General features: G+C 35.2%; 1 protein-coding gene across 3 annotated transcripts; it reads left to right on the forward strand.

The window, feature by feature from the left end:
• The first annotated feature begins 7479 nt into the window (after window positions 1–7479).
• On the forward strand, window positions 7480–20434 carry LOC109152543 (kinesin-like protein KIN-14P). Of its 3 annotated transcripts, none has more exons than XM_019300243.1 (24): window positions 7483–7765; window positions 8218–8274; window positions 8438–8564; window positions 8640–8788; window positions 8867–8977; window positions 9131–9392; window positions 10074–10201; window positions 10298–10381; window positions 10482–10559; window positions 10641–10733; window positions 10851–10880; window positions 11096–12193; window positions 12295–12376; window positions 12462–12557; window positions 12654–12833; window positions 12918–13024; window positions 13114–13292; window positions 13415–13579; window positions 13671–13924; window positions 14492–14655; window positions 19437–19511; window positions 19551–19585; window positions 19775–19915; window positions 19986–20434. In XM_019300243.1, exons 3-23 carry the CDS (start codon window positions 8462–8464, stop codon window positions 19827–19829), a joined length of 3528 nt encoding a protein of 1175 aa, XP_019155788.1. In that variant the 5' UTR covers window positions 7483–7765; window positions 8218–8274; window positions 8438–8461; the 3' UTR covers window positions 19830–19915; window positions 19986–20434. The 3 variants fall into 3 exon arrangements, with proteins under 3 accessions (XP_019155790.1, XP_019155788.1, XP_019155789.1); XM_019300244.1 differs by having other exon boundaries at window positions 19437–19510; window positions 19550–19585; window positions 19788–19915; XM_019300245.1 differs by lacking the exons at window positions 19437–19511; window positions 19551–19585; window positions 19775–19915; window positions 19986–20434 and having other exon boundaries at window positions 7480–7765; window positions 14524–14605.
• Window positions 20435–27711: the final 7277 nt, after the last annotated feature.

The raw sequence follows: 27711 nt of genomic DNA on the forward strand, positions 1-27711 counted from the left end.
GACTCGAAATTTATTGGGCTTTGCCTGAGCCTGACTCGAAATTTATTGGGCTTTGCCTGAGCCTGACTCGAAATATATTTGGGCTTTGCCTGAGCAAGTTCTAATATTGCTTGAGCCTGACTCGAAATCTATTCGGCTTTGCCTACGCGAGGTCGGTGAGACCACTGTCATCCATCTACAAGGCGAGAAGCGACGTCGAGCTTCGTAGACCATCTACGAGGCGAGACAATGGCAGCAAGCTTTAGCGAGACCACCGTTAGCTATATATAAGTGAGGCGACTAGCGGCATCCAGCTTCGGCTCGGCTTTCTGCTCAGTGTTTTACTTATTTTTTGAAGTATAACTTTTTTTGTGAGTCCAAAACTAAACTTGGATTCTTTATGTTGATGCATCTCCCGGAGGTATAAAAGTTAATTTTTCTGCATATTATGCCAGAATATGAACATTTTAAGGTTTTATTTTGTGAATCGTGATTTGGTAAACAAGGTGGTTGAGTGGTTCTTTATATTAATATCCATTTATTTTAAGCTTGTTATCGACTTGGATTCAAAAATTTCCTCTAGTTTGTATAATTTTGTTACTCTGTTCTTTTGCTTTTCATTGTTGTATAATTAATACAATGGATGGGTGACTTTGAAAATCATAATTCTTCAATTTGTATTGTCCCCCCCACCACCACTACCACCACCACCACCACCACCACCAAGCTGGACTTTTCATTATAATCATTAGGCTTTCTTTCACCTGTTAAATTAATATTATATTGTTATTTTTTGCCCCCGTCACCAAGCTTCGGCAAATTATGCTGTGGAACTGTGTCCACCTTGCAAGGTGGACACGGTTCCAAAACTGTCGTAATTGTGAATATAGAATTTAAAAATTATGAACATAGTCTTCATTGCTTCCTTTTAAAAGATGCGTATAAACTTAGCCCCTTTTCCTGCGGCCAATTCGGCGTCCAATTCATCGTCAAATCCTTCACTGTCGAATTTCAAATTAAAGGGTCTCAGATTCGGCGACCAATTCATCGTCAAATCCTTCACTGTCCGTTGCGCGCGGCTACTGGAGCTCTTCTGCCTCCTCGCGCTTCTGTTGTCCCCTCCGACGCCGCCAAGCCGCCTATCCCTTTAACCACTGCTTTCGTGCCAACAAATTTCACGATCATGGCCCACTAGGCCTGGCACACGCTCACTCTTGGCTAGGGGGACGAAGAAGACGAAGGTGGTTATATTCGTGTTCGAGTCAGAATCCTTGAAGGCCGCCGTGGACTGCCAGTGGCCACCGGAGATTCCGGTCGAGGAGGTGCATAAGAAGTTGATTAAAGGGCTAAGTAGCTGCGAAATGGCGCGGTGAAGAGAGTCGGAAACTTGGGATTCTCTCGCGCCGACGATCTCAGAACGGATTTACAGTCAACGGTGGAACTCAATATTTTTCCTATTTTCTTAACATGAAAAGACGAATTTACCCTTCCAATTCAGTTTGAATGTTTACTTAAAATTTACCGGTCACATTTGATCGATAATTTGGCCGGTGACCAAAATTGATAAAAATTGCATAGTCAAGGTACTAAATTAACAGTTTTGAAAGTCAAGTGTTGCAATTAACACAAGTTCAATAGTCAGTGGACCAAAATTGAAATTTACTCAGTTCTATAATTATGAACATTGAGTTCTATAACTGTGAATACAGAGTTCAATAATTGTGAATATGAAGTTAAAAAATTATGAACATAGAGTTTTATAATTATGAACATAGAGTTCAGTAATTATGAACATAGAGTTCTATAATTGTGAATATAGAGTTCAATAATTGTGAATATGTAGTTCAAAAATTATGAACATAGAGTCTTATAATTATGAACATAGAGTTCAGTAATTATAAACATAGAACCGTGTCCACCTTGCAAGGTGGACACGATTCCATGACATAACAACCGCCAAGCTTCTAGAGTAAGACTTCAACAAAATTAAAGTATCTGCCCTATCCGAAAGCGTCTAGAATAAGCTTTCAACAAGATTTTGGCCGCACTACCACCCAAAAGCTTCCAGAGTAAGCTTCCAAAACATTTCAACTGCTAGTGCGACTGTGTGCGAGAACTCCGGTTCCCGATCTCCGGTGGCTTACCAGGTTCCTCTCTCTCTCTCTCTCTCTCTCTCTCTCTCATTTCTCTTTTCATAATCATTTTTGAAATTGTAATCAATGATTTTACGGTTGAGCTTTAATGTATGCAACTGCAAATTAATTTTCCTATTTCTCGAAATTCGTTGTTAATTAAGTACATTGTTGAGTTCTAGTTTTAGTTAGAATATTTCATTTGTTTTAATAGCAATCTACTCTCATAATTACAAGTATAACTGATTAGAATTTGCAATGCTAAACAAATGAATTTACTAGTTTACACAAATGAAATTACTAATTTAACAGCAATTTCATTTGTTTAAACATTCTACTATAAATTCATAACAAGTCCTTTCATGCCCAATTGTGCTTTAATGGGCTCAAGCCTAAAGTATTTACAAAATTTTACATTAGAAAAATCACAACTGGCATCTTCAAGTGGATTAAGTCCACTAAATAACATATTTTCCTTGAGTTGTCAAGTCCACAACAATTCCAAAACAAGATACTCATTTTTCCAAGCTGGATGCATGTGAAGCGAGACCGACCATTATCTATATCATTAGAAATATGAAAATCATATCAAACTTGTCCAAGAATTCCTCCTCCATTCTTCTTTTATTTTGATTAGTGAAAGAGGTCTCACATTCGTTGGTAGGTTGGCCCAAATTCTGATTCACCTCAGTTTCTTTGTCAACCTTATTAGATTTTTAAATATCCTCCACAATAGCACCTATTAGAATAGTGTTCATGTGTCCTATGAAATTTTCACGTACTCTTCCACTTCCCATACCAGACAAAGGAGTACCATATGTGGAAAATTCCACTATCTCCACCTCTCAATTATTCGTATCGTTTAACATGATTCAACTAGGGACACTACTGGAAATTATGGAATTTTCGACCACCTATCTTAAATCAAGTCGAAAGCAAAAGTGATCGGAAATAACAATAAAGGTTTTTCCCGGATACCAAAAGTTGTCGGAACAAGGCTTTCGACTTGATTTAAGATCACTTTTAGGTGATCAAAAATTTCATAATTTTCAGTAGTGGGATTTCAAAAAGCAACGAAACGTTAGCCCAATGTTGGCTAATTACGGTGGCCATAAGCTTCAAGCCACGTCTCAATTGGCTTTTCAAAGGTTTCCAGGTTGATGTAAAAAAGTTTTGGAAAGAAGCGGTCTTCGTAACCCAAGATTCCACAAATGAAATAGAATGTTTGGAATATTTCATATCTAAAATCCACCTAGATCTAGTCACTCCCTTCTCTTTTGAATTTCATTCTCGTATGAGAGGTTTGTAATGTCCAAATGAACCCAGATACCCATAAAAGCCTTCTAGAGACCATCAAAACACTTTTTATCAGAATGGATATATTCATTAACATGAAAAATGATCACAATAGCATTTTTTTTTTGCATGAACATGATTGGTAGGCTGTGGATTTAGAGTAAGAATTCTACATATATGGTTGAGGGGGACGGTAAAGGGAGATTCGTTTCTTTAGGGGGGCGTTCGGTTCAGGTTATATAAGATAATCAAGGTTATATTTGCTTGGTAATATAAGATTCTCATGTTTGGTTCAGGTTATGTAACTTTCCCAAGAAATGTCAGATAACCTATGCATTAAGTTTTTAACTATTGGAAGGGAATGTGAGATACCTTCAAATTTCTTAGATAATCTCACATTTCCTTATCTTATTACTCTATTCGAAAGACCATGGACAATCTTCCAAGACTTGAGAAACATTTCATGGAAAAATTAAAACAAGAAGAGGCTGTTGGTGAGTTCCTAGACTCACATACCATTACCAAGCCTCTAAATAGTTGTCATAGTGCCCCTAATATGGAACTTGATCAATTTATCTATTAGTAGTCTCCCAACTAAGGCAGGGCAATTTATATCCTACACCATGGCGCGCGTTGCACTGTGCCCAGATGCAAAACGACGTCGTTTTAAAATTTTTTTTTTTTAATTTCCCGCCCCAGTGAATGGCAGTAATTTTTTCTTTTAAAAAAACCCGTTGTTCAAAAATGTACATAATGTTATACTAGAATACACACAATTGTATACATGAATGTACATAATTATTTAACAAAATATACATACTCTTTTTAAAAGATAATACACATAATCTAACATAATACATAATAAACATAAACTTTTAACATAATACACATCAACTCTTAACATAATACACACAAATTTTCTTATTCGGATGTACATAATTGTATAAAAAGAATGTACATAATTGTATAAAAAATGTACATAACTGTATGAACAAATACACATAATTGTGTGAACAAATACACATAATCACAGCAACTTCCTACCGCGCCTCCCAAAACGACCCCAAAACGACGTCGTTTTGGGAGGCGCGCGGCGCACAGTGCTACGCGCACCGTGGTGTAGGGTATAACGATTGCTAAGGCAGTATTGTAAATGTTTAGGGTATTTTAAATTAGATATAGTCCCTCTTTGGTAAAATATTAGCCTAGCCAATTTTGGCTTATTTGACAACTATTAATTATTTGACTTGGTTAAAAAATCAATTTCAAAATGTTAAAATTCAAAAAGCTGTTCAAACCAGTCTTTTCAATTAGCTTTTTGATAAAAGAAATTATACCAAACAGCTAACAGCCAACAATCAATTTACCAAACACTTTCCTACAATCAGTTAATGTTATCAACTAGTTATATATATACCTTCTAATTAACCTAATCAGCTAACAGCTAACAACCATTTACCAAACAGGGCCATAATCTACATTGAGAACAATGCCTTCCTCTTCTTCGCTAGTCAAGGATAGTGAAGCATATGTTTTGACTATATGATAAGAGCTAGACGCAACCATAAGGGCAGACAATGAAGAAAGTAAAATAAAATGCGTAAGAAAGAGAGAAAGCTTGCTATAGGGGTAAGGGGGGGATCGGAGATTGTCAAATTGGATAAGAGGTTCTTAAATGCTTATTGTATTTCTATTTTTTAATCCAACAAAACATTATAATACAATTCTTACAGGGCGTTTGGTTGGAGGGGATGAATTATGTGGGAAAGGAATTGTAATTCCATGGGATTTGAATTACTAGGAATAAAGTGGGAATTTAAATTCCAGTGTTTGGTTGACAGGAATAGAATTACTGGGAATTTCAATTCCAATGTTTGGTATACATGGGAATTGAAAGGGAATAAGTAGTATAAAGTCAAAAATGTTCATTATTGTTGTTAGACATTAATTTTAGGTTAAAAAAGGAAGAGGTAATTTTGACTCATCACTATCTTTTTTTCCCAAGAATTAAAATCTCAGGGGGAGACATGTGATTTTAATTCCATAAAAATGGGGGAATTGCAATTCCCTCCAACCAAACTACGGAATTTAATGACTTTTGGAATTAAGTGGGAATTAAGTGGGAAGGGAATTTAAAATCCCTCCAACCAAACGCCTTGTTAAAGTTTATTCCTTCCGCGAACTAAAGGAACAGAATTCCGATTATATTTCTTGAATATTTCATTCTTTATGGAATAAAATTTTTATTCTCTCAAACTTCAGGCCATGAAGTAAACATGATGTCACACTTTTGATTTTTTTTTTTTTAAAATTAAATAACCATGTTATTTTTATAAAAATCATCATACTTGTGTGAGACAGTCGTTATATTGTGCACCAGCCAAAACGATGTCGTTTTAGTGCATTGTCTAAAAAAAATTCTCTGTTTCGAATACACATAAATTCATAACAGAATACACAGAAACTCATAATTGAATACACATAATCTAACATGATACATAATACACAGAAACTCTTAACTAAATACACAAGAACTCTTAACTGAATACACAGAAACTCTTAACTGAAATACACAGAAACTCATAACATAATAATAAAAAACTTTTATCTGAATACACATAATAAGATTTAGGCTGTTTGGATAGATAGAGTGACGTCAGCAACTGAAACGCGCGCGTTTTGTGCCTTGGCGCACATTGTTATGTGCGTCGTGGTGCACGATATAAATTGCATGTGTGAGACTGTCTCACGAATCTTTATTCGTGAGACAAGTCGAGTCAATATGCAAATGTACTACTTGTACTAGCAAATTTAATGCTAAATATTACATTTTCATATTGACTCGATCCATCTTACGACAAAGATACGTGAGACGATCTCACACAAATTTTTACTTGCATTCTTTACCCTTCACTAATCTATTTTTGCAAAGAGAAAATTACACTTTTGGTCCTATGACTATAGTGGAGGTGGTAATTTCAGTTCGTGACTTTTAAAACTAACAGATTTAGTCCTTTTAGTAAGTTTTTTTTTTACACATTAAGTCCTTCCGGCCAAATCACCGGTGGATTTTGGTCGGAAAAATACAATCCCTTAATTTATTAAATATTTGGGGGGTAAAATGGTCAATTCAGATTCTTCTTTCTTCTTCCTTCTTCTTCCTTCTCCTTCCTACTTCTTCGTTCTTCTTCTTCCTTCTTGTATTTGGGGGGTAAAATGCACTGATGTTTCAAGTATGAAATTCAATCTGGTGTTCTTCGACGGTGGGGGCTACAGTTTCAATCTGGATTCTGGAGGACCAAAATAAAAATCTATTTAGTTAATTCGATGATGAATGGAATAACGTTAACAACCTCAAATTATCAATTGTTAACCGTAAACTAAAAGTTCAAGAATAAATTCTCTTTTTTTTTTTTTTTTTTTTTTGGTGTGTGTTTGTTTTTGTAGTCAAGAAAGGAATATTTTCGGGTTTTACGATCTGGGTTTCGTGGGGTTTATTTTTGCTGCTCGTCGGCGGCGGTTAAGTATCTGCCGAAGCAGCTCTTCAGGCGGATCACGAAGTGCGCAACCTCGACGAATTCGACAGTCCATTTCGCGGCCTTGGAGTCGCAGTGGCGGCGGTCCTGGATAACCGATTCCTCGTTGCGATCGGCTAGGAGGTATTTTTCGTGGTGGCTTTTTAGCCGCAATATGAATATAAGGAGATCGGAGATCAGAGATATTAACGGTGTCGGCTACAACCACCGGAAAATACGTGTGAATAATCGCGTTTTCCCTTTTTTTCTCAAACATAAATGGACTATTTTACCCCCTCAAATATTTAATAAACAAAGAATTGTGTTTTTCCGGCCAAAATCCACCGGTGATTTAGCCGGAAGGACTTAATGTGTAAAAAAAAGCTTACTAAAAAGACTAAATCTGTTAGTTTTAAAAGTCACGAATTGAAATTACCACCTCCACTATAGTCATAGGACCAAAAGTGTAATTTTCTCTTTTTGCAAATTTCAAAATGAAAAGGAAATGAAATTATAAACGAAAAAGCAAAAGGAGAAAAATGGAAAAATAGTGAGAGAGTAAGCATAGTATGGTAGATGAGTCATCGGAGGTGAGAAAGCAGGTCCTAAGTTAACGGAGCGCGGTCAGCTTTTCCACCTTCCAAGCTTCCACCGAACACCCAAACAAACACGGAATGCAGGAAGACCAACAAAAAACGACACTCTTTAGACTACACACACCCAAGAAAAGGAAAAAAACTAAAAAATTCCTTAAAAAAATGATACCAATTAATCAATTATGATTCATAACTTAATAAAATTATGATTTCCGCTATCTTAATGCCCTTTGCTTGTATTGCGCAGGTTGGTGTCTCTGCATTCGCATTCCATTATCTGCAATCTTTTTTTTAAAATTTTTTTAGGTTAAAGATTCAATCTCGTTGCCAAATTCCTTTATAATCGCCATTCTTGATATCAATGTTCATGTTACTTTTCCTGATTTTGAAGTTCTAGAGCATATGAAACATGATTTCTGTTGAGAATTTTAGATGAATATTGTTTTAGTTGCATTCAATGTGGTCATGGGGTTCACTGATCGAATTGCGATCATTCATTTTGCGTAAATTGTGAATTTTTTCTTCTGCAACTCACACTCATTTTCCCGTAATAGTAAGAGGCCAAGATTAATCTGGGTTTTTGAATTGTGAAATCCTAGATCATAAAATAATGGCAACTAAATGGCATGCCATTCTACTCTGAGAACTAAGGAGATCATAAAATAATGGCAACTGTGAAAATTTTATATTTCATTTCAGTGTTATAAGAGATGAAATGTGTATGGAATGAAGTATTCTTGAACCCCACTTCTCTAAGTGAGTTCAATCTGAGATCACCTGAACTTGTTTGCTTTATACATACATATATATAAGTTTGTTGTTCAAGTTTGATATAAAACTGTATTAAGTAGGATGATTGCTTCTATGTATACATGGTATTGAGGGTCGTTTAATTTATAATATTCTTTCCTTTTTCCAGCTCTGGGGCGGGTAGTTTGCCATCATGAATTCTGTAAATGAGTGTCGTAGGCTCAACGTTACAATTGCATCCCCGAGTGGTGAAACTCAAGAGCCCTCCCAGCCAAGTAGTAATAGTGAGCCTGGAGGTGCGAAACATAATATTTTTCTTGATCTGCCTGGATTGGAATAAGCTTGTCTTATCCTGTTTTCTTGTTGTGCAGTAAAGCAGCGTGATACTGTAGTGCAATGGATGAACGGTATGCTTCCTCATTTGAGTTTGTCAGTAGAGGCCTCAGATGAGGAACTACGAGCAATCTTGATTGACGGTAGAGTTCTGTGCGAATTACTGAGTAAATTGAAACCCGAAGAGGTAATCAATGTCATGAATTTTGCTTGGTAACTACAAAAAAAAAAGTTAAGAGTTGATCCTAACGGTGGTTTATTCTAGGATGGGGATTCTACTAATTCCCCCAGTTCGGGCTCGGAAAACCTTAGTAGGTTTTTATTAGCTATGGAGAAAATGGAGTTGCCTAGGTTTCAGGCATCGGACTTAGAAAATGTAAGTATCACTGCAAACCTGCATCTGTCTTCTTGATCGAGGTAGTTCTTAATTCTTATCGGTCACTAATACTAGCTTACAAGGCCCCCCTGTAAATGTTTGGACTTTGGTGGTCATGGACTTAGTCATGTTGAATGGCTGCTAATTTGCCAGGGTTCCATGAAAAATGTTTTTGATTGCCTTATAGCACTTCAAACACAATTTAGGCCGCAGGATGGGGGATGCAGTAGCTTAAATTCACCAGCATCACCCGATGCATCTGGGAGAATGACAAGGTGGAAGTCGATGGTAGAACGTTACGGGCGTGATGATGCTCAAGGTAGAACATCCGAGCGGTTTCGTCCTTTTTCATCCTTCAGAGACGAGAGGCGGAAATCAGACAAGCGTGGATTAACACGTAGTCCTGTGATGGCAGGTACTTGTTGGTAGATAGATTAACCTAACTTGCCCACACAATATATTTTGTGATGTTCCACTTTATTGAAGACTGAAACGAGCCATATTTCTAATTCCATTTGCCTATGAGTTATTACCATCTGAGATCCTCCGAGTATAGTGGTTTTGTCACGTTTAGTCCTAAACTTTCAAATTGACCATTTGTGGTCCTTCGACTTTCAAATTTAACCACTCGTGGTCCAAATTAACCATCCATGGTCCTCCAACTTTCGAAATTTAACCAACCATGGTCCTTTCAAGAGGACTACAGTCTACAGATGGTTACATTTTGAAAGTTGAAGGACTATGGGTGGTTAACTTACCACGAATGGTTAAATTTGAAAGTCGAAGGACCACAAATAGTCAATTTGAAAGTTTAGGACTAGACGTGGCAAAACCACTATACTCGGAGGACCCCATGTGACATTAACTCATTTGGCTATATTCCATGCCTATATATGATTAATTCCGTTAGACTCTGCTACATGGGAAACCCATCATAATCATCGTTTCTTAAATTACATGGATTGAGGGTTGGGCTATTTCTCATATTTCAACAGTTTGGTATTTTTGAAACTATGCCATGGTTTCGTTTCCTTTTCTTATTTATTTTTCTTAATTACTCGCTTCTTTGTTTTTATTTTTAAATTTGTGTGGTTAGAGGCATCGGCTGCACTGATGCATCATGTTGGGCACAAGTTCCATGAAGTATTTCAGCTTAAACAAGAGAGTTATGCGGATCTCCCGGCTTCAAAGATTTCAGAAATGATGAAGTCGAACAGTTTGGACGTAAGCTAAGCTTAACAATACGTTTACCTACCCGTTGGACTTTGTTTTTTCATTTATGTTGTCTTTTACGATCTATTCAATCTCTCTTGTGTACAGAATGCACCAACGCAGTCACTTTTAACCGTTGTGAATGGAATTATAGATGAAAGCATTGAGCGGAAGAATGGAGAAATCCCTCATGTATGGAAATTACGAGATACGCTTGTTGCCTCCCAGCGTTCAGTTCTGTTCACGAAATGATGTTAACTCTAACACTCGTTTAGTTGCTTCCATCTGTCAGCGTGTAGCATGCTTGTTGAAAAAAATAGTGCAAGAGATTGAGCGACGGATATCAACTCAAGCAGAGCACCTAAGAATGGTATGTATGCTTTAGGGGTTTGATCCTATTTCTCGCAATTTAACAGGTCTGTATGACAATTATTATTTTTTTTGCGTGAAGCAAAACAACCTTTTCAAAGCTCGGGAAGAGAAGTACCAGTCGAGAATCAGAGTGCTTGAAGCCCTCGCAACTGGTACCAGTGAAGAGACGCAGGTATCAATAATACATTGGCATTGACACATTTTAAAGCCTCAAAACATTTCCCTTTCTTCCCTCGATTCCACGCTTCTTTACATAACGAGAATTTTTGTTTTTCTTTTGTTTTTGAAGATTGTCATGAACCAACTGCAACAAATTAAGGTGGGATGATTTCTGTTTCAGCGTTTTCCTTCGTTTTTCTACCTCAACGTCCGCTACTATTCTCGTTGTCATTCAACACACGAGAAAGAATGCTTTCGTGTGTTGGACTTTTTGATTCTGATTCGTGTTTACTGAAACTGAAAGTCTGAAACCATCCTCGATGACAAACTTTGATCGATATGATGCAGTTCGTGTTTTCTTGATTGACATTACAGAGCGAGAAGACGAAGATGGAGGTGAAAAAGAAAAGCGAGGAACATGATGTGGCTAGATTGAAGAAGGAAAATGACGAAACCGTTCAAGAGATTGCAGCGTTGAAGCAAGAACTTGATACAGCTTGGAAAGCTTACCAACGAGACTGCTCCCAAGCGGAACAACAGATTGTAGCTTTGAAGCAAGAACTTGAAACGACCCGGAAAACTTCTGAACAATGCGGCACACCAGGGGAAAATAGTATTGGCGGTGGATCTCAACAAGAGATCGCAGCTTTGAAACAAGAACTTGAAACAGCTCGGAAAACTTATGAACAACACTGCTTACAAGCGGAAAACAAAGATAGCGGATCTCAACAAGAGATTGCAGATTTGAAGCAACAACTTGAAACAGCTCGTAAGACTTATGAACAACGCTGCTCAGAAATGGAAAAAGAAGCTACAATGTCTCAACAAGAGATTGCAGCTTTGAAAGAATTGAAACAACAACTTGAAACAGCTCGTAGAACTTATGAAGAACGCTGCTCACAAGTGGAAAAAGAAGTGACAGAGTCTCAACAAGAGATTCAAGCTTTGAAGGAAGAACTTGAAACAGCTCGGAAAACTCATGAACGCAGCTCACAAATGGAAAATAAGGCTAGAGAATATCAACAAGAGATTGAAGCTTTGAAGCAAGAACTTGAAACAGCACGGAAAACTTATGAAAAATGCAACTCACAAATGGAAAATGAGGCTAGTGGATCTCAAAAAGAGATTGAAGCTTTGAAGCAAGAACTTGAAACAGCACGGAAAACTTATGAAAAATGCAACTCACAAATGGAAAATGAGGCTAGTGGATCTCAACAAGAGATTCAAGCTTTGAAGGAAGAACTTGAAACAGCTCGGAAAACATATGAACAACGCTGCTCAAAAATGGAAAAAGAGGCTAGAGGATCTCAGCAAGATCTGGAGGAGAAACTGAAGGAAGTCATGAGCCTCTTAACAGAATCAAGAAATAAAGCGAGGGAACTCGAAATTCTTTATGAAACAAAATCTCAGAGGTGGATCAAGAAACAGAGCATCTACGAAATATTTACAGAATTCCAGCTTGGTGCACTACGTGTAAGCTTTGAAAATCTTTTTTCTTTTTTCTTATTTTTTCTATATTCCACGGTTTCCAACTTTTCTATCGTTTTCACTTTCAAGTTAGTTAATCATTTCAGGAGCTGAAATTTTCTTCCCAGTCAATAAGGCAAGAAGTCGTGAAAACACAGAAGATCTACATAGATGAATTCAATCGCTTAGGTCGATTAAGCTCATTTTTATTTTACTCAATTGTAAGGTTAAAATTGTAATTTTCAATTCATATGAAATTAAAATTTAACTATAGGTGTGAAGACCAAAGCATTGGAAGATACAGCTTCACACTATTGTATAGTTCTTGCTGAAAACAAAAAGCTACACAACGAAGTCCAGGAGTTAAAAGGTGACTTTTTTTTTTCTTCTAATAAGTTGTACACTGGAATATTTTTGTGTACTTTACTAGATTATATTTATTTTCTAATAGTTCTATGATAATTAGGAAATATTCGAGTATACTGCCGGGTAAGGCCATTTCTTCCCGGACAAAAGGACAAACAGACAATCGTTGAATATGTTGGTGATAATGGGGAGTTAATTGTCATGAATCCTTCGAAACAAGTTAAAGAGGGACGGCGTTCATTCACGTTTAATAAGGTCTATAATCCCGCTGCAACACAAGGTTTTTGAAACAACATCCGACTTGATGAATTTTAGTTGTTGTCTGCGTGTGTGTTTTTCTAAAATTATTTGTTTATATTTTCAGCTCAAGTATTTTCAGATATACAGCCCTTGATAAGATCGGTTTTGGATGGTTATAGTGTATGTATATTTGCGTATGGCCAGACAGGCTCGGGAAAAACTTACACAATGGTAAGCACCTCTCTCTGTACATTTTTCTTGCTTATATTTGTGGGTCCTGTATTCCTAATGTTGTTGCGTGGAGTGATGTTACCCTCCAGACTGGCCCCGATGGAGCAACTGAAGAGGATTGGGGTGTCAACTATCGGTCTTTAAACGACCTCTTCCAGATTTCACAAAAGAGGCGGAACGCCATAGCATATGAGATATCGGTTCAAATGGTAGAAATATATAATGAACAAATTCGTGACTTACTGTCAAGCAATGGCCCTCAGAAAAGATATCCTCAAATACTTATTTTTAGCATGTTATGGCCTTCTTTTTTGACATTAACCTTTGTTTCAATTTTTAGTTGAGTCAAACTGCAATGTTAAAAATATTTGTGTTCCTTAATTTTCACACTCTTTCAGTTTTGCCTACAACCCAACCAAACGGGTTAGCCGTCCCAGATGCTAGCATGTATCCAGTCAAAGAAACCTCTGATGTTTTGGACCTAATGAATATTGGATTAAAGAACAGGGCAAAAAGTTCAACTGCCCTAAACGAAAGAAGCAGCCGATCACACAGGTTCGATAACGGATAGACTCTGAGGTCATCTTTAAAGTCTCTTTAGACTCTGAGCATATGTTTATAGAACTAATCGTGATGCATGGCACAGCGTTGTGACTATTCATGTTTGTGGGACGGATTTGAAGGGTGGTTCCTCTATGCGGAGCAGTCTTCATTTAGTGGATCTTGCAGGAAGTGAAAGAGTAGACCGCTCAGAGGTAAAAGGCGATAGGCTAAAGGAGGCACAGCACATAAACAAGTCTTTGGCGGCCCTCGGAGATGTCATATCGGCTTTAGCACAAAAAAGCTCTCATGTTCCATACCGAAACAGCAAACTTACTCAAGTTCTTCAAAGCTCATTAGGTACACCCTTTTTCCCGTCTATTTCATACTGAACCCATGGCATTAAATTCCATATATTTTGAAAGACAAAACACTGCAAATGGATATTTGTGCCCTCCTCCCCTCAGAGACATAGAGGGTGAGTGGACAGAAGGAGAGACAAAATGGAAGGGAGGTTGGGGGTAGTCCCAGCTAAATTGACTAATGGATACAAACTTCCACAAGGTCATGAGTTCGAATCCCATCCTTCTTGGTTTGAGCCGGTCAGCTATGGGCAACCTAGTCTGGTTTACCTTCTTGTGGTCCTTTGCCGGCCTAGGACACAAGGTTGGGTTTACCCAGTACACTCCGGGTTTCCCTCGTCACCCAAAAAAAATGGAAGGGAGCTTCACTTGCAATTGCTCTTTTTGTTTATTTTATTCATAGATCCTCTGCTGCCTTAAACTCGGTTCTAAACAAAGAATGCATTTGGATATTTTTATAACAGATACCTTCCAAACTTTTACTAGAATTACGAAATTAAAGGATTTCCAAATATGCTTCCATCTATAACAATCGAACTTATTTATTTATGTATTTTGTGAATAGGAGGTCAAGCAAAGACACTTATGTTTGTGCAGCTTAATCCCGACCATAGTTCATATTCTGAGTCCATAAGCACCTTAAAATTTGCTGAAAGGGTATCTGGAGTAGAGCTAGGCGCTGCCAAGAGCAGCAAAGATAGCAAGGATGTCAAAGAGTTGATGGAACAGGTACTCTTTTATCACTCTACACATTTTACTCCTCAAAACCTTTAAAGAGTCATACTCAAAATGTCTTTCATCATGAGAAGAAAGCATTAGATATTAGTCGTTAGAAGGTGTTAAAATCAAGTGCTTACCACTACGCCCAGGGGCGGAGCCACCCCTTGGGGTAGGGGAGCCTTCCCCCACCCCCATTTTTAAATAGTTATATATGTATATATTATATATTATTATAATATGGTTAAATTACAATTTTGGCCCCTTCTAGTTTTTTTTAAACTATTATGTATATATTAAATGAATTCAATATATATATATATATATATATATATATATATATATATATATATATATATATATATATATATATAAAATTCCAAATTAATTAAGTGAAAGTAAATAAATCAAATAATCAAATTCACCATATTTCTTTATTAATTAGCTTATTTCTTTTGCCAAGATTTCAATAATGGAGGGTATTACATATCTAACTTAATTTCATTACTCTCTAAATTTGAGGTATATATATGTTTTAGTTTTATTAGTTTATTAATTAATTAATAACTTATTGTGTGTTTTTATTATTTATTTACACTTTTAGGATATATATTTGGTAAGTTAAATGATTAGCTTTGAAAATTTCGGTCCCTAATGTTTTGTTTGTAAACGAACAAAATTTACAACATCAATTACGGAGTATTCCGTATATCTTAAGGACTAAAAGTGAGAATGACCAACAATTACAGATGAATTCTACAATTACCCTATAACTTAGTGATAAAAATTACTATAATTATTTTTTATTTTTTTTTACTATTATATATATTTTGTGTTATGCGAAAAATTCGAAAGTAATTTTTGACAACCTTAACAATTGTACTCATATAATTATATATTTCATATATTATTGCACATAGTATAAATAAAAATAATTATTGTTGCTAGAAAGAAAGGATTTCAAAGAATGTGTTTCTCCTTTTACTGTCTGTTTTTTACTGTCTGTTATTCACTGCTACAACATAGATCTATATATACACAAGAGGGGGCAGTTTTACAGCCTCTTTACCTCCTATGTCTATTCATTTCTATGCCTATCCATCTCCCATGACTATTCATTTCTAACACTTCCCCTCAAGCGGGAGCATAGATATTAATCATGCCCAGCTTGTTACAAATATATTCAACCCTGTCCCTGCTGAGCCCTTTGGTGAACAAATTAGCTAGTTGATCGCCACTACGAACATGAGCCATAGAAATTAAGCCTTGTTGAACCTTTTCACGCACAAAATGACAATCTACCTCAATATGCTTGGTGCGTTCATGGAACACTGGATTATTTGAAATGTGTATAGCTTCTTGATTATCACACCATAAATGTATGGGTTTCATCACTTCCACGCCAACCTCGTTCAATATATTGTGTACCCAAGTTATCTCACACGTCACATGAGCCATCACCCTATACTCAGATTCTGCACTGGACCGAGCCACAACAGTTTGTTTCTTACTTTTCTAAGAAACCAAATTACCTCCTACGAACACACAATACCCTGTTGTAGACCTCTTGTCGCTCAATGAACTTGCCCAATCAACATCTGAAAATGCCTCAACTCTCATATGTCCACGATCATCATACAGAATGCCTTTACCGGGCGCATTCTTGAGATACTTTACAATTCGAACTTTTGCCTCCCAATGAGTTCGCGTAGGTGTTCGCATGAACTGACTTACTACACTGACTGGAAAAGCAATATCCGGACGCGTAATGGTGAGATAGTTCAACTTTCCCACCAACTTCCTATATCTCTCTGGAGAGTCAAAGGCCTCTCTTTCACCAGCCACAAGTCTAACACCCTGTTCCATAGGGGGGTCACGCATGGTTTTGATCCCAACAACCCAGTATCATCAAGCAAATCTAGCACATATTTCCTTTGAGAAAGAAATATTCCTTTCCGAGAGCGAGCAACTTCAATCCCTAGAAAATACTTCAACACTCCCAAATCTTTCGTGTGAAACTTTTCTTTGAGGAAAAATTTAAGAGTTTCAATCCCTACTGCATCACTACCTGTGATTACTATATCATCAACATAAACAATCAAGAGAATGCACCCATCATTAGTATGCTTGAAAAAGACAGTATGATCACACATACTCCTCTGCATACCAAACCCAATAATCACACTACTAAACCTCCCAAACCAAACTCGTGGAGACTGCTTTAGGCCATATAGAGACTTCTTCAATTTACACACTCTCCCAGATTCCCCCTGAGCAACAAACCCAGGAGGTTGCTCCATGTAGACTTCCTCAACCAAATCACCAAAGAATAAAAGGGGTTCAGTCGGATACACCAAAGAATAAGGAATTTGACCTTGAAGGACTGACGAAGGCATCCGATTGATCAGGAAACACGCAGACACGCAGTATGAACAGCATCAAACCAAAAGACCTTAGACACTTTCATTTGAAACAAAATTGCCCGAGCTACTTCTAACAAATGACGGTTTTTCCTTTCTGACACTCCATTCTGCTGAGGGTATACGCACACGAGGACTGATGAACAATCCCATGTTGGCCCATATAAGTGGAAAAAGGTTTAGAGAAATACTCTTGTGCATTGTCACTCCGCACACACTTAATAGTTGTATTAAACTGGGTTTTGATCTCAGCACAAAAATTACAAAAAATTGTAAACAACTCATCTCTAAATTTCATAAGATATAACCATGTACATCTAGAGAAATCGTCCACAAATGTTACGAAATATCTAAACCCATTCTTCCCTGTGACATGACAAGGACCCCAGACATCGGAATGAACAAGTTCAAATATAGATCGTAATCTTTTATTGACACGAGGAGGGTAAGAAACCCGACAATGTTTAGCAAACTCACATGACTCACACTGCAAAGTAGACAGTGATTCTAAACTAGGAAAGAGTTTCCTTAGAACTGACAGTGTTGGGTGAGCATACCAACAATGTAGCTGGATAGGAGAGATATCACTAACATGGTCTTGGACGGAGATGTGGACTGTTCCAATACATACAGTCCTCTAACTTCCTTCCCCTTACCAATAATCTTCTTCGTCAAAAGATCCTGAAATAAACAATAACCCGGGAAAAAGGTGATAGAACAATTCAAAGACCGTGTGATTTGGCTAACAGAAAGCAAATTAAAGGGAAACTTTGGAAGATATAATATAGATGACAGGGGTAATGATGAGGTTGCAACAACACTACCTCTACCCAAAATTGGAACAGATGACCCTAGAGTAACCATAGCCCCCAGGGTTAGATGGGGAATATGTGGAGAACACCTTAGAATTACCTGTCATATGGTCACTAGCTCCGGAGTCAATGACCCACTGTGTAGACGAAGAAGACACACATGCAATAGGATTACCTATTTGGACAAAGGTTGCACGACCTCTTCCACCACGTCCTCGATGGCGACCACCCCCACCTTGACTATTATACCCTTCGTTAGTATAATTTCCTTGTGATATAAATAGTAATATTCCCATTACTTTCTTCTGCCTTGGCTGCCGTCTCACGTTCAACCCAGGAGATAATCGCAAACCCTAAGTGCAGAACATCAACAACCCAAAACTCCACAAAACACCCTAAATGCAGAACATCAACAACCCAAAACTCTACAAAACATACATGGGCAGAACCTACTCCTCACGGCAAGCCCCCCAGAGTAGTCGCCGTCGAAGAAGGTGCCGGAAAATCACTCACGCGCTGTGCGTGGCGTCGGAGCAGCTGCACGGCGGCGGCGCGTGGGGGCTCCGATAGCGGCGTGGCTCGAGCTCTGGCGTCACCTCCTTGTTCCGAGCACAGCCCACTACCTCACTCTCACCGGCTCTGATACCATGTTGCTAGAAAGAAAGGATTTCAAAGAATGTGTTTCTCCTTTTACTGTCTGTTATTCACTGCTACAACATAGATCTATATATACACAAGAGGGGGCAGTTTTACAGCCTCTTCACCTCCTATGTTTATTCATTTCTACGCCTATCCATCTCCCATGACTATTCATTTCTAACAATTATCAATAATAATTAGCACAATTATGTATGTTATATATAATGATATTGTATGGTTAGTATTAATATCGACTAACATGATAAATTTATTCTATAAATTTGGCCCCCCTAACCAAGAATTTCTGGCTCCGCCCTTGACTACGCCAAACGTTATAGCTAATAGCGAAGGCGCAACTTTTTCTCCTTATAAACCGCCATCACATTTTCGAGTTGCAGGGCCACCAATTGATGGATTTGACCTTTTACCGGTCTGGCTCTGATGCCACTTGTTAAGATCAAGTACTTACCACTAAGCCAAAAGCTATAGCTAGTAGCGAATGCGCAACTTTATCTCCTTATTGACCGCTACCACATTTTCGAGAGGCAAGGTGCTAGACTTGGCCCTTCACTGGCCTTTACCCAACAAACCCCCTAGCCACCAATTGATGAGCTTGGTCCTTTACCGGTCTCCGCCCAACAAAAGGAGATATATTGTTGTAGAAACAACAGTGAATAAAAAACTATAGAAGGCGATTTTTCTTTTGCCCTTGGTAATGTTATTATCATCCTTTGAAACTAAACAATTAGTATGGCAATTTGCTATCCTTATCCACCTTTATAGTCAACTTTTTAGTAGCAACGTTTTAAAATGCCTGTCTGTTTTCTGTTTCTAAGAGTTGAAGCAAGAAAATAAATTGTTTTTTTATGCATTGAAGAAACTAAATGCTTTGCCTTCTAACTAAATCTATTTGATTCTGCAGGTTGCATCTCTCAAGGATACAATAGGTAAAAGGGATGAGGAGATAGATAGATTGCGACCTGGGAAAGATGTCAAAAATACTCCAGGGAAAGATGTCAAAAATACAACGCCTGGAGTCAATGGTGAGAAACGCGGGACGAACACTTTGAGGTATGCATGTTCCTCTCGAAGCAACAACTTCCCCACTAGTTCCTGAATGTCTAAATGATGATTTTTTTTAGACATGACAACAATCGCTATAGCAATGCTGAGATCTTTAGATATTTAGATATTTAGGAGCGAATTAGTTAAATATCCGATTCCTTTTCTATGATTGATGGATTGATTGTTCCTTTGTAGTTCCTTCTTACAGACGTTAAAGAGGAAGAAATCGCATCAAGTTAATCAAAATTAACTCCTAGCTGAGTTGCAACAAGTCCTAACGTACGGCTCCAAAATCGCCAAGCGATTCCCGTCATTCTTTGCAACACTCGACTGGTGGTATGAAACTATACCTTTTTGTTGATTAACTGCTATGTTGAATGGAATGAACCTATAAATTTCTTTACAGGTAGGAGCAAAATTTTAAGCCAAAACCAATCTGACAAGACCTGATTCAAAAAGATGGCATTAATATGCACAGTTGCATGGTTCTCTATCTCTATCTCCTTTTTGCAGCAATAGCATGTATTTTGTTCTTCCCATTGTATACAAGGGGATTTCACATGTGTCATATTTGTACATATTATTTCAGAGTGTAAGGAAAATTTAAGAACTGTCCAAACCTTTGTCCTTTAGCCAATATTTACATAGAGACGGATGCTCTGCAGATTATTCATGGCCTCCCTGCTTGGGTTTTCTTCTTTTGATTTAGTTCTTTTGGACATTAAAGATTTGTTAGCTCAGTTTCCTAACACTTGTATCTCTTTTGTCAAGCAGTCAGCGAATTGGATTGCCCATTTATTAGCTTGGGAATCATTTTCTCTGGTTGCATGGAGTGAATATCTTTCCCTCCTCTCATTTGTACTAATCTTTTTCTGGATAGTGAATGAATTGTCTTTCTAATTTGGTCGAATTTACTCTTACATATCTCACGACCATTTGAAATTCTTGTTAGATGAAATTTACTATATCTCTATCTCTATATATATATTAGGGAAAAAAATTTCCCTCCAAATTGTGAAAGTATTTATTGTATTCACATTAATTTATAAATTTATGTAATTTTAATTACAAATCAACATCAACATAATTATTAAATTAGTCAACATAATATGTTTGTATCATTAATTTATAAAATATTGCATATATTATATATTATATCTTTCTCTCTCTCTCTCTCTCTCTCTCTCTCTCTATATATATATATATATATATATATATATATATATATATATATATATAAAAGCAAAATGATTAGGCATAATCATCATAAATAATTAAATAAAGATGAAAAGAAAATAAAAGTGAATAATGAGAGTAATTCACAAAATTAATTTGAGTAATAATTGTTGATCCATAATTGAGAATTAACATTGCAATAATTATGTTATGTTTCTAACATTAATTGATTGGAGATAAATTTAAAATTCAGAATCAATATTTACATGAATATCTACACTTCAACACTATAAATAAACCATCACCCACAAGACCACAACCAATACTACAATTATGTTTTGGTCGTGGCTGGAATTGGGAGGATGGTTGTGGCTAGAATAGGGAGAAGAATATTTCTGGGAGTTTAGATATCTTATAGAGCTTTATACCGTGCGATCTGGGGAAGATTAATCAAGAAATGCGCAGTATACATGAAGAAAAAGGTGAGGATAAAAAACATACCTTGCTTCTGAACCTGGGGCTTCGATTCTTGGAGCTATTCTTTCTTGGAAGTAGAGGCAACTCTTTGCCATAGCTCATGAACGCGAAGAAGAAGAAGCAGCATGCGTAAAAATACTATTTTGCCCTCATGAATAAAAAAACTAAAAAGGTTTAAGTTTTTCCAGCCAGTTTCCATCGGTGATTTGGCCATAAGGACCCAAATGTATATGTGTTGTTTTAGTTTTTAGTAGTTTGGAGTAAATTGCTAAGTTATTAAATAATATTTTTAGTGTTTTGATTAAAGACAAAATGTTAAAATGACGAATTTGTTAAAATTTTGACGAATTTGTCAATAATCAAACGAGGTCATTATCTAACAATTATTATGGCATTTAATAAATTAATTGTATAGATATTAAAGTTTGTTTGAAAAGTAGGAAAATAATTTCTAAAAAATGAATTATTTTTCTTTTTAATGTTTGGCTGCACAGCAGAAAATTGTCTAAAAGAAAATTTATATTATTATTATTATTATTATTATTATTATTATTATTATTATTATTATGATGTAATAATGTAATAATAAATTAAAATTACAATAATAATAATATATAATATTAATAATTAATAATTAATAATATAATAATAATCAAAACAAAACTATATACAAAATAAAATCTATATAAAAAAGAAAAAAAAAATGGACAAAGGAGAGCCGTGGCTCCCCTTTGTAAATGATGTGGGATCATTTTGATCCCATATCGAAAATGTTTGGAAAGATGAGTTCTTTAGCTTCTCTATATAAGAGAAGCAATGCTCCTCTTGCAAACATAATTGTTTGCCCATCAACGTAGGCAAGTATTGAGAAGCCAAAAAGTTATTATTTAAGAAGCCTTAGCTTAATGATGACTTTTTGTTTTAATTTTTTTTTAGAAAACATTTTTCTTTTTAATGTTCGGTTGCACAATAGAAAATTGTCTAAAAGAAAATTTATATTATTATTATTATGTAATTATGTAATGTTGTAATAATAAAATAAAATTACAATAACAATAACAATAATATTAATATTAATAATAATATAATAATAATCAAAACAAAACTATATACAAAATAAAATTAAAATTTAAAAAAAAAAAAAAAAAAGACGAAGGAGAGCCTGCCGAGCCACGTGCCCCCCTTTGTAAATGATGTGGGATCATTTTGATCCCACATCGAAAATGTTTGAAAAAAGGAACTCTTGAGCTCCTCTATATAAGAGGATTGATGTGGGAGATGTTGAAAAAATGAGCTCTTGAGCTCCTCTAATGCTCTTCTTCCAAACACAATTGTTTGCCCTTCAACGTGGGCAAGTGTTAAGAAGTCAAAATGCTCTTATTTAAGAACCCTTAGCTTAATGACTTCTTATCTTAGTTTTTTTTTTTTTTTTTTGTTTTTCAGAAAATATTTTTCTTTTTAATGTTCGGTTGCACAGCAGAAAATTGTCTTAAAAGAAAATTTATATTATTATTATGTAATAATGTAAATATAAAATAAAATTACATTACAATAATAATAAAAATATTATTAATAATCAAAACAAAACTATATACAAAATAAAATTAAAATTAAAAAGAAAAAAGACAAAGGTGAACCGCGAGCTCCCCTTTGTGAATGATGGGATCATTTTGATTTTGATCCACATTGAAAATGTTTGAAAAATGGAGCTCTTGAGCTCCTTTATATTAGAGGAGCAATGCTCCTTTGCCCATCATAGTGGGCAAGTATTGAGAAGCCAAAAGGCTCATATTTAAGAAGTCTTAGTTTAAAGGCTTCTTATTTTTGTTTTGTTTTTTTTTTTTTTAAAAAAAAAATTGTTTATTAGTGGTGTTTGGAAAATATTAACCCAAAATATATGTATTGTTTTTGTTTTAGTAGTTTGGAGCAAATTGCTGAGTTATTAAATAATATTTTTGAATTTTTTATTAAAGAAAATTTTAAAATGACGAATTTGATAAAATTTTGGCGAATTTATCAATAATCAAACAAGGCTATTATCTAATAATTATTATGGTATTTAAAAAATTAATTGTATAGATATTAAAGTTCGTTTGGAAAGTAGGAAAATGATTTCTGAAAAATGAGTTATTATTCAGAAAACTTTTTTCTTTTTAATGTTTGGCTGCACAGTAGAAAATTGTCTAAAAGAAAATTTATATTATTATTATTATTATTATTATTATTATTATTATTGTTATGTAATAATGTAATAATAAAATAAAATTAGAATAAAAATAATATTAATAATATAATAATTAATCAAAACAAAACTATATACAAAATAAAATTTAAATTTAAAAAGAAAAAAAGAAAGAAAAAAAAGGAGACACGGGCTCGTCTTTGTAAATGATGTGGGATCATTTTGGTCACGTATCGAAAATGTTTGGAAAGAGAAGCTCTTGAACTCCTCTATATAAGAGGAGCAATGCTCCTCTTCCAAACATAATTGCTTGCCATGAACGTGGACAAGTATTGAGAAGTCAAAAGGCTCTTATATTAAAAAAAAAATCTTAATGGCTTCTTATTTTAGTTTTTCTAATTAATTAATTAATTAATTAATTAATTTATTATTTATTATGAGGTTTTGGGAAAAGATTAATCTTAATATTTTCCCAAAATGTATATGTATTGTTTTTGTTTTTAGAAGTTTGGAGCAATTTGCGGAGTTATTAAATAATATTTTTGTTGTTTTGATTAAAAACAAAATGTTAAAATGACAGATTGATTAAAATTTTGGTGAATTTGTCAATAATCGAACAAGGCTATTATCTAATAATTATTAGGGAAATTAACAAATTAATTGTATGGATATTAAAGTTCGTTTGGAAAGTAGGAAAATAATTTCTGGAAAATGAGTTATTTTTCAGAAAATATTTTTCTTTTCAATGTTTGGCTGCAGAAAATTGTCTTTGATTCATTTTTCAGAAAATGTCTTTGTGTTTTTGGTTCATTTTTTAAAAATGAATAAGAAAATGAGTAGAATTGTGTATACTTCAACATTTAATTTTTATATGTATAAAAAAGTATTTTTATATCTCCCAAATTATTACTATACGAATCTAATAATTATTATGGTAATTAAGCTAATAATTACACAAATAATATTATAATTGACTAATAATTATTATGGTAATCAAACTAATCGTGACCATAATAATAGTATAATTACAATTATGTAATAATAATGATATCAATAATATAATAATATAATAATCAAAACAAAACTATAGACAAAATAAAATTAATTTTTTTATTAAAAAAAAAAAGACAAAGGGGAGCCACAAACTTTCCTTTTTATATCATTTTGATCGCACATCGAAAATGTTTGGAATGAGGAGCAATTTTTTTTCAGTAAAGGCGAAACATTAAAACAAAAGAGATCATTTAAAAAAAAATAAACACATCTCATTATTAATATAAAAGAACGTTATATATATGTGTGTGTATTAAATATTAAAAAGAGAGAAAAAAAAAAAACTGTTGAAGCCAACTATAAACTATGTTAATGCCAAACTCCAAACCCCTATCCTTTATCATAACTCAACATGTGCTCAACTAACTCATCTAAATCAATTATTGTTGACATTCAATAGTTTTATTTTACTAATAGTAACACATGTACTATATATACATATATACATACAAAAATTATATATGGGGTGGGGGTGGGGGTGGAGTGAGGGGAGGGGAGGCACCTGCCCCCCCTTTGGCTCCGTATGATAACATCAAAATATATAAACGATCTAAACCATATCTTTAATTGCACTATATGATATTTGATGTTCTAATTTAAATAATTATATATCAATTCAAATATTCTTAATATATTAAAACAAATCCATTCCGTGCATCGCACATGTGAAAATACTAGTAGAATAAATAACAATATAATAGGACCAGAAAAGGAAATACCAAAATATGAAAATATTATGAAGAAATTGCATGCAACCATTATTGAAAATAATTAAAATTCTGGAATGCTGAGCATGCAGCCAATGAAGCACTAGATCGAACTCTTGCATTTCTTGAATTGCATGCATGCATGCCATTATCATTTATCAACTTAGCCTAGCTTCTTGTTCTCATGGCTTTCGGGTATCGCAGTGTACATACTCTGATCTAACGAGCTGATCTTTTGGAGGAGGAAAACTATTCTTTTATTCACACTCAAGCACATAACACATTCCCTTTTGCGTCGTTTTCATGGCTGCTGCATCTTGCCCAGAAATTGCACGCTAGCTCCCCCACTTTAAGTGCAGAGATTTGATCTCTTAACTCCTTCATGCGTTCCTCATACTTCACCCTCTTCTCTTCTGCCTTAGCTATCAACTTATCCTCCGATCCTCCTTTTTTGTCTTCTCATTCATTTTTTGCATCAGCCACACTCAGATATGGCTTCACTTGATTGTTTCACCACATTCACCATCTCCACAACGCATAATTCGCCAAGCTTTCCACACTCTCAAATATGTAGCGCTCACAGGGATCAAACTCCTTCTGCTTAGCCAGCTACAATGTTTGAAGTGATATCATAATTCTTCCCAATATAAAACCCAAAACCCAGAACTCCATACTGTAAGTCTGTAACCATTTGCAGCAATCTCCTTCATTGCAGTCTGGAAACAATCCCTCAATTTCTGAATTATAAGTTCTTCCAGCAGGAGTGCCAGGGGCTCATCCTCCTGCGTTTGGGTTAACCATTTTTGCTGGGAATTGAATTGAAACAACTCGATCTTTAGCTGCAACGCCCGAAAGACGCACAAACGAAAACAACATTGGTTTATCATATAGAATAAATAACAATATAATAGGGAAAATACTCCAAAATTAAAGAGACAGAATTCAATTCTAATAAAACTGACACTTCAAAAAGGTTTCAAAATGATAAAATAAAGTTGCCTTCAATATAATCCATAAAAGGAAATACCAAAACATACATGAAAATATTATAAAGATATCCTAGACCCAATGAAGTCACCCTTAGAAATATGAGAAGGTAAATCGAACTAATCTAATTTTGATACTCAATATGAAATTGTGCACTTCTGTCATTACCACATTTGACAATATGACAAAGCAATGTGTAATAAAAGACTTGAATTTTACTTTCTGTTAGATATATTAAATATAGTATATCTATATTATATATATAAATAAATATATATTATATATATATATATATATATATATATATATATATATATATATATATATATATATATATATATATATATATATATATATATATATAATTGAGAAGAGAGAGAGAGGAATGAATAACTTGATTGATAATAAAAGCTTGAATACAAAGACTATTTATACTAGATAAGATAACTCAAATGCTAAAATTAAGGAATTAATGCTCCATGTAAAGCTAACATCATGGCCATGTACTGCACCTATAATTACTCCCATTATTTTAACCAACTAACTCATCTTACTTGGTTTAATATAATAATAATAATATTATTATAACATTGCATCCTTTAAACCAAGTTGGATATATTGGTCATCCCAATATCTCCTTCTTCAATTTAAGAAATGTCTCCGTCTTCAGGTTGGATATACGGACTTGTATTTCGTTCTGTAAACCCACTTTACTCCAATTGGCTTCTTCCCAAGAGGTACATCTATTAACTCCCAGGTACCATTCTTCTCAATGGCACGTATCTCCTCATCCATCGCCTTAAGCCAATGAGTTTCTGTAGCAGCCTCCTCAAAAGATAAAGGATCACAATCTGCAAAAAGAGCAAATTGAATAATCTCTTCATCCGACAAGTCATTATCATGACCCAAAACATAATCTTGCAAGCGAGCTGGTAAGTGGCGCTCGCGCTGAGATCGTCGAACTGACGACTCTGGCTGTGAAGGAGACTGGACATTATCTGGAATCGGTTGCTCTTCAACAATATTTTCAACAGCAGGAATAACAACTGAACTTTCATCTTTAGCTAACCAATCCCAAGCACCATATTCATCAAAAGTGACATCACGACTTATAACAACCTTTTTAGTTTCAGGATTGTATAGTTTATAAGCCTTTGAAGCGTCACTATAACCAATGAATATGCATTTCTCACCTTTATCATCCAACTTCTTTCTCAATGGATCTGGCACATGTGCATATGCCAAACATCCAAAAACCTTGAGATATTTGATAGAGGGTTTTCTCCCACTCCAAGCTTCTTCGGGTGTCTTATCCCGGACACTCTTAGTTGGACACCTATTCAACACATAGACAGCACAAGCAACAGCTTCTGCCCAAAAAGGTTTAGGCAGATCCTTGGATTTCAACATGCACCTCACCATATCCATGATTGACCTATTCTTCCTCTCAGCCACTCCGTTTTGTTGTGGAGTGTATCTAGCTGTCATTTGGTGCTGAATACCCTTTTCTTTCAGAAAATTATCACAAGCAATATATTCTGTACCTCTAT

This window comes from Ipomoea nil, unplaced genomic scaffold (assembly GCF_001879475.1).
Source record: "Ipomoea nil cultivar Tokyo-kokei standard unplaced genomic scaffold, Asagao_1.1 scaffold2441, whole genome shotgun sequence".
Classification (NCBI taxonomy): Eukaryota; Viridiplantae; Streptophyta; class Magnoliopsida; order Solanales; family Convolvulaceae; genus Ipomoea; species Ipomoea nil.

What these genes read in the sequence shown, in the direction of transcription:
- LOC109152543 (XM_019300243.1), top strand. Translation starts at nt 8,462, where the DNA reads ATGAATTCTGTAAATGAGTGTCGTAGGCTCAACGTTACAATTGCATCC. An exon ending in GTACCAGTGAAGAGACGCAG is followed by an intron (nt 10,734 to 10,850) that starts GTATCAATAATA and finishes TTGTTTTTGAAG; the next exon opens with ATTGTCATGAACCAACTGCA. An exon ending in AGCAATGGCCCTCAGAAAAG is followed by an intron (nt 13,293 to 13,414) that starts ATATCCTCAAAT and finishes TAATTTTCACAC; the next exon opens with TCTTTCAGTTTTGCCTACAA.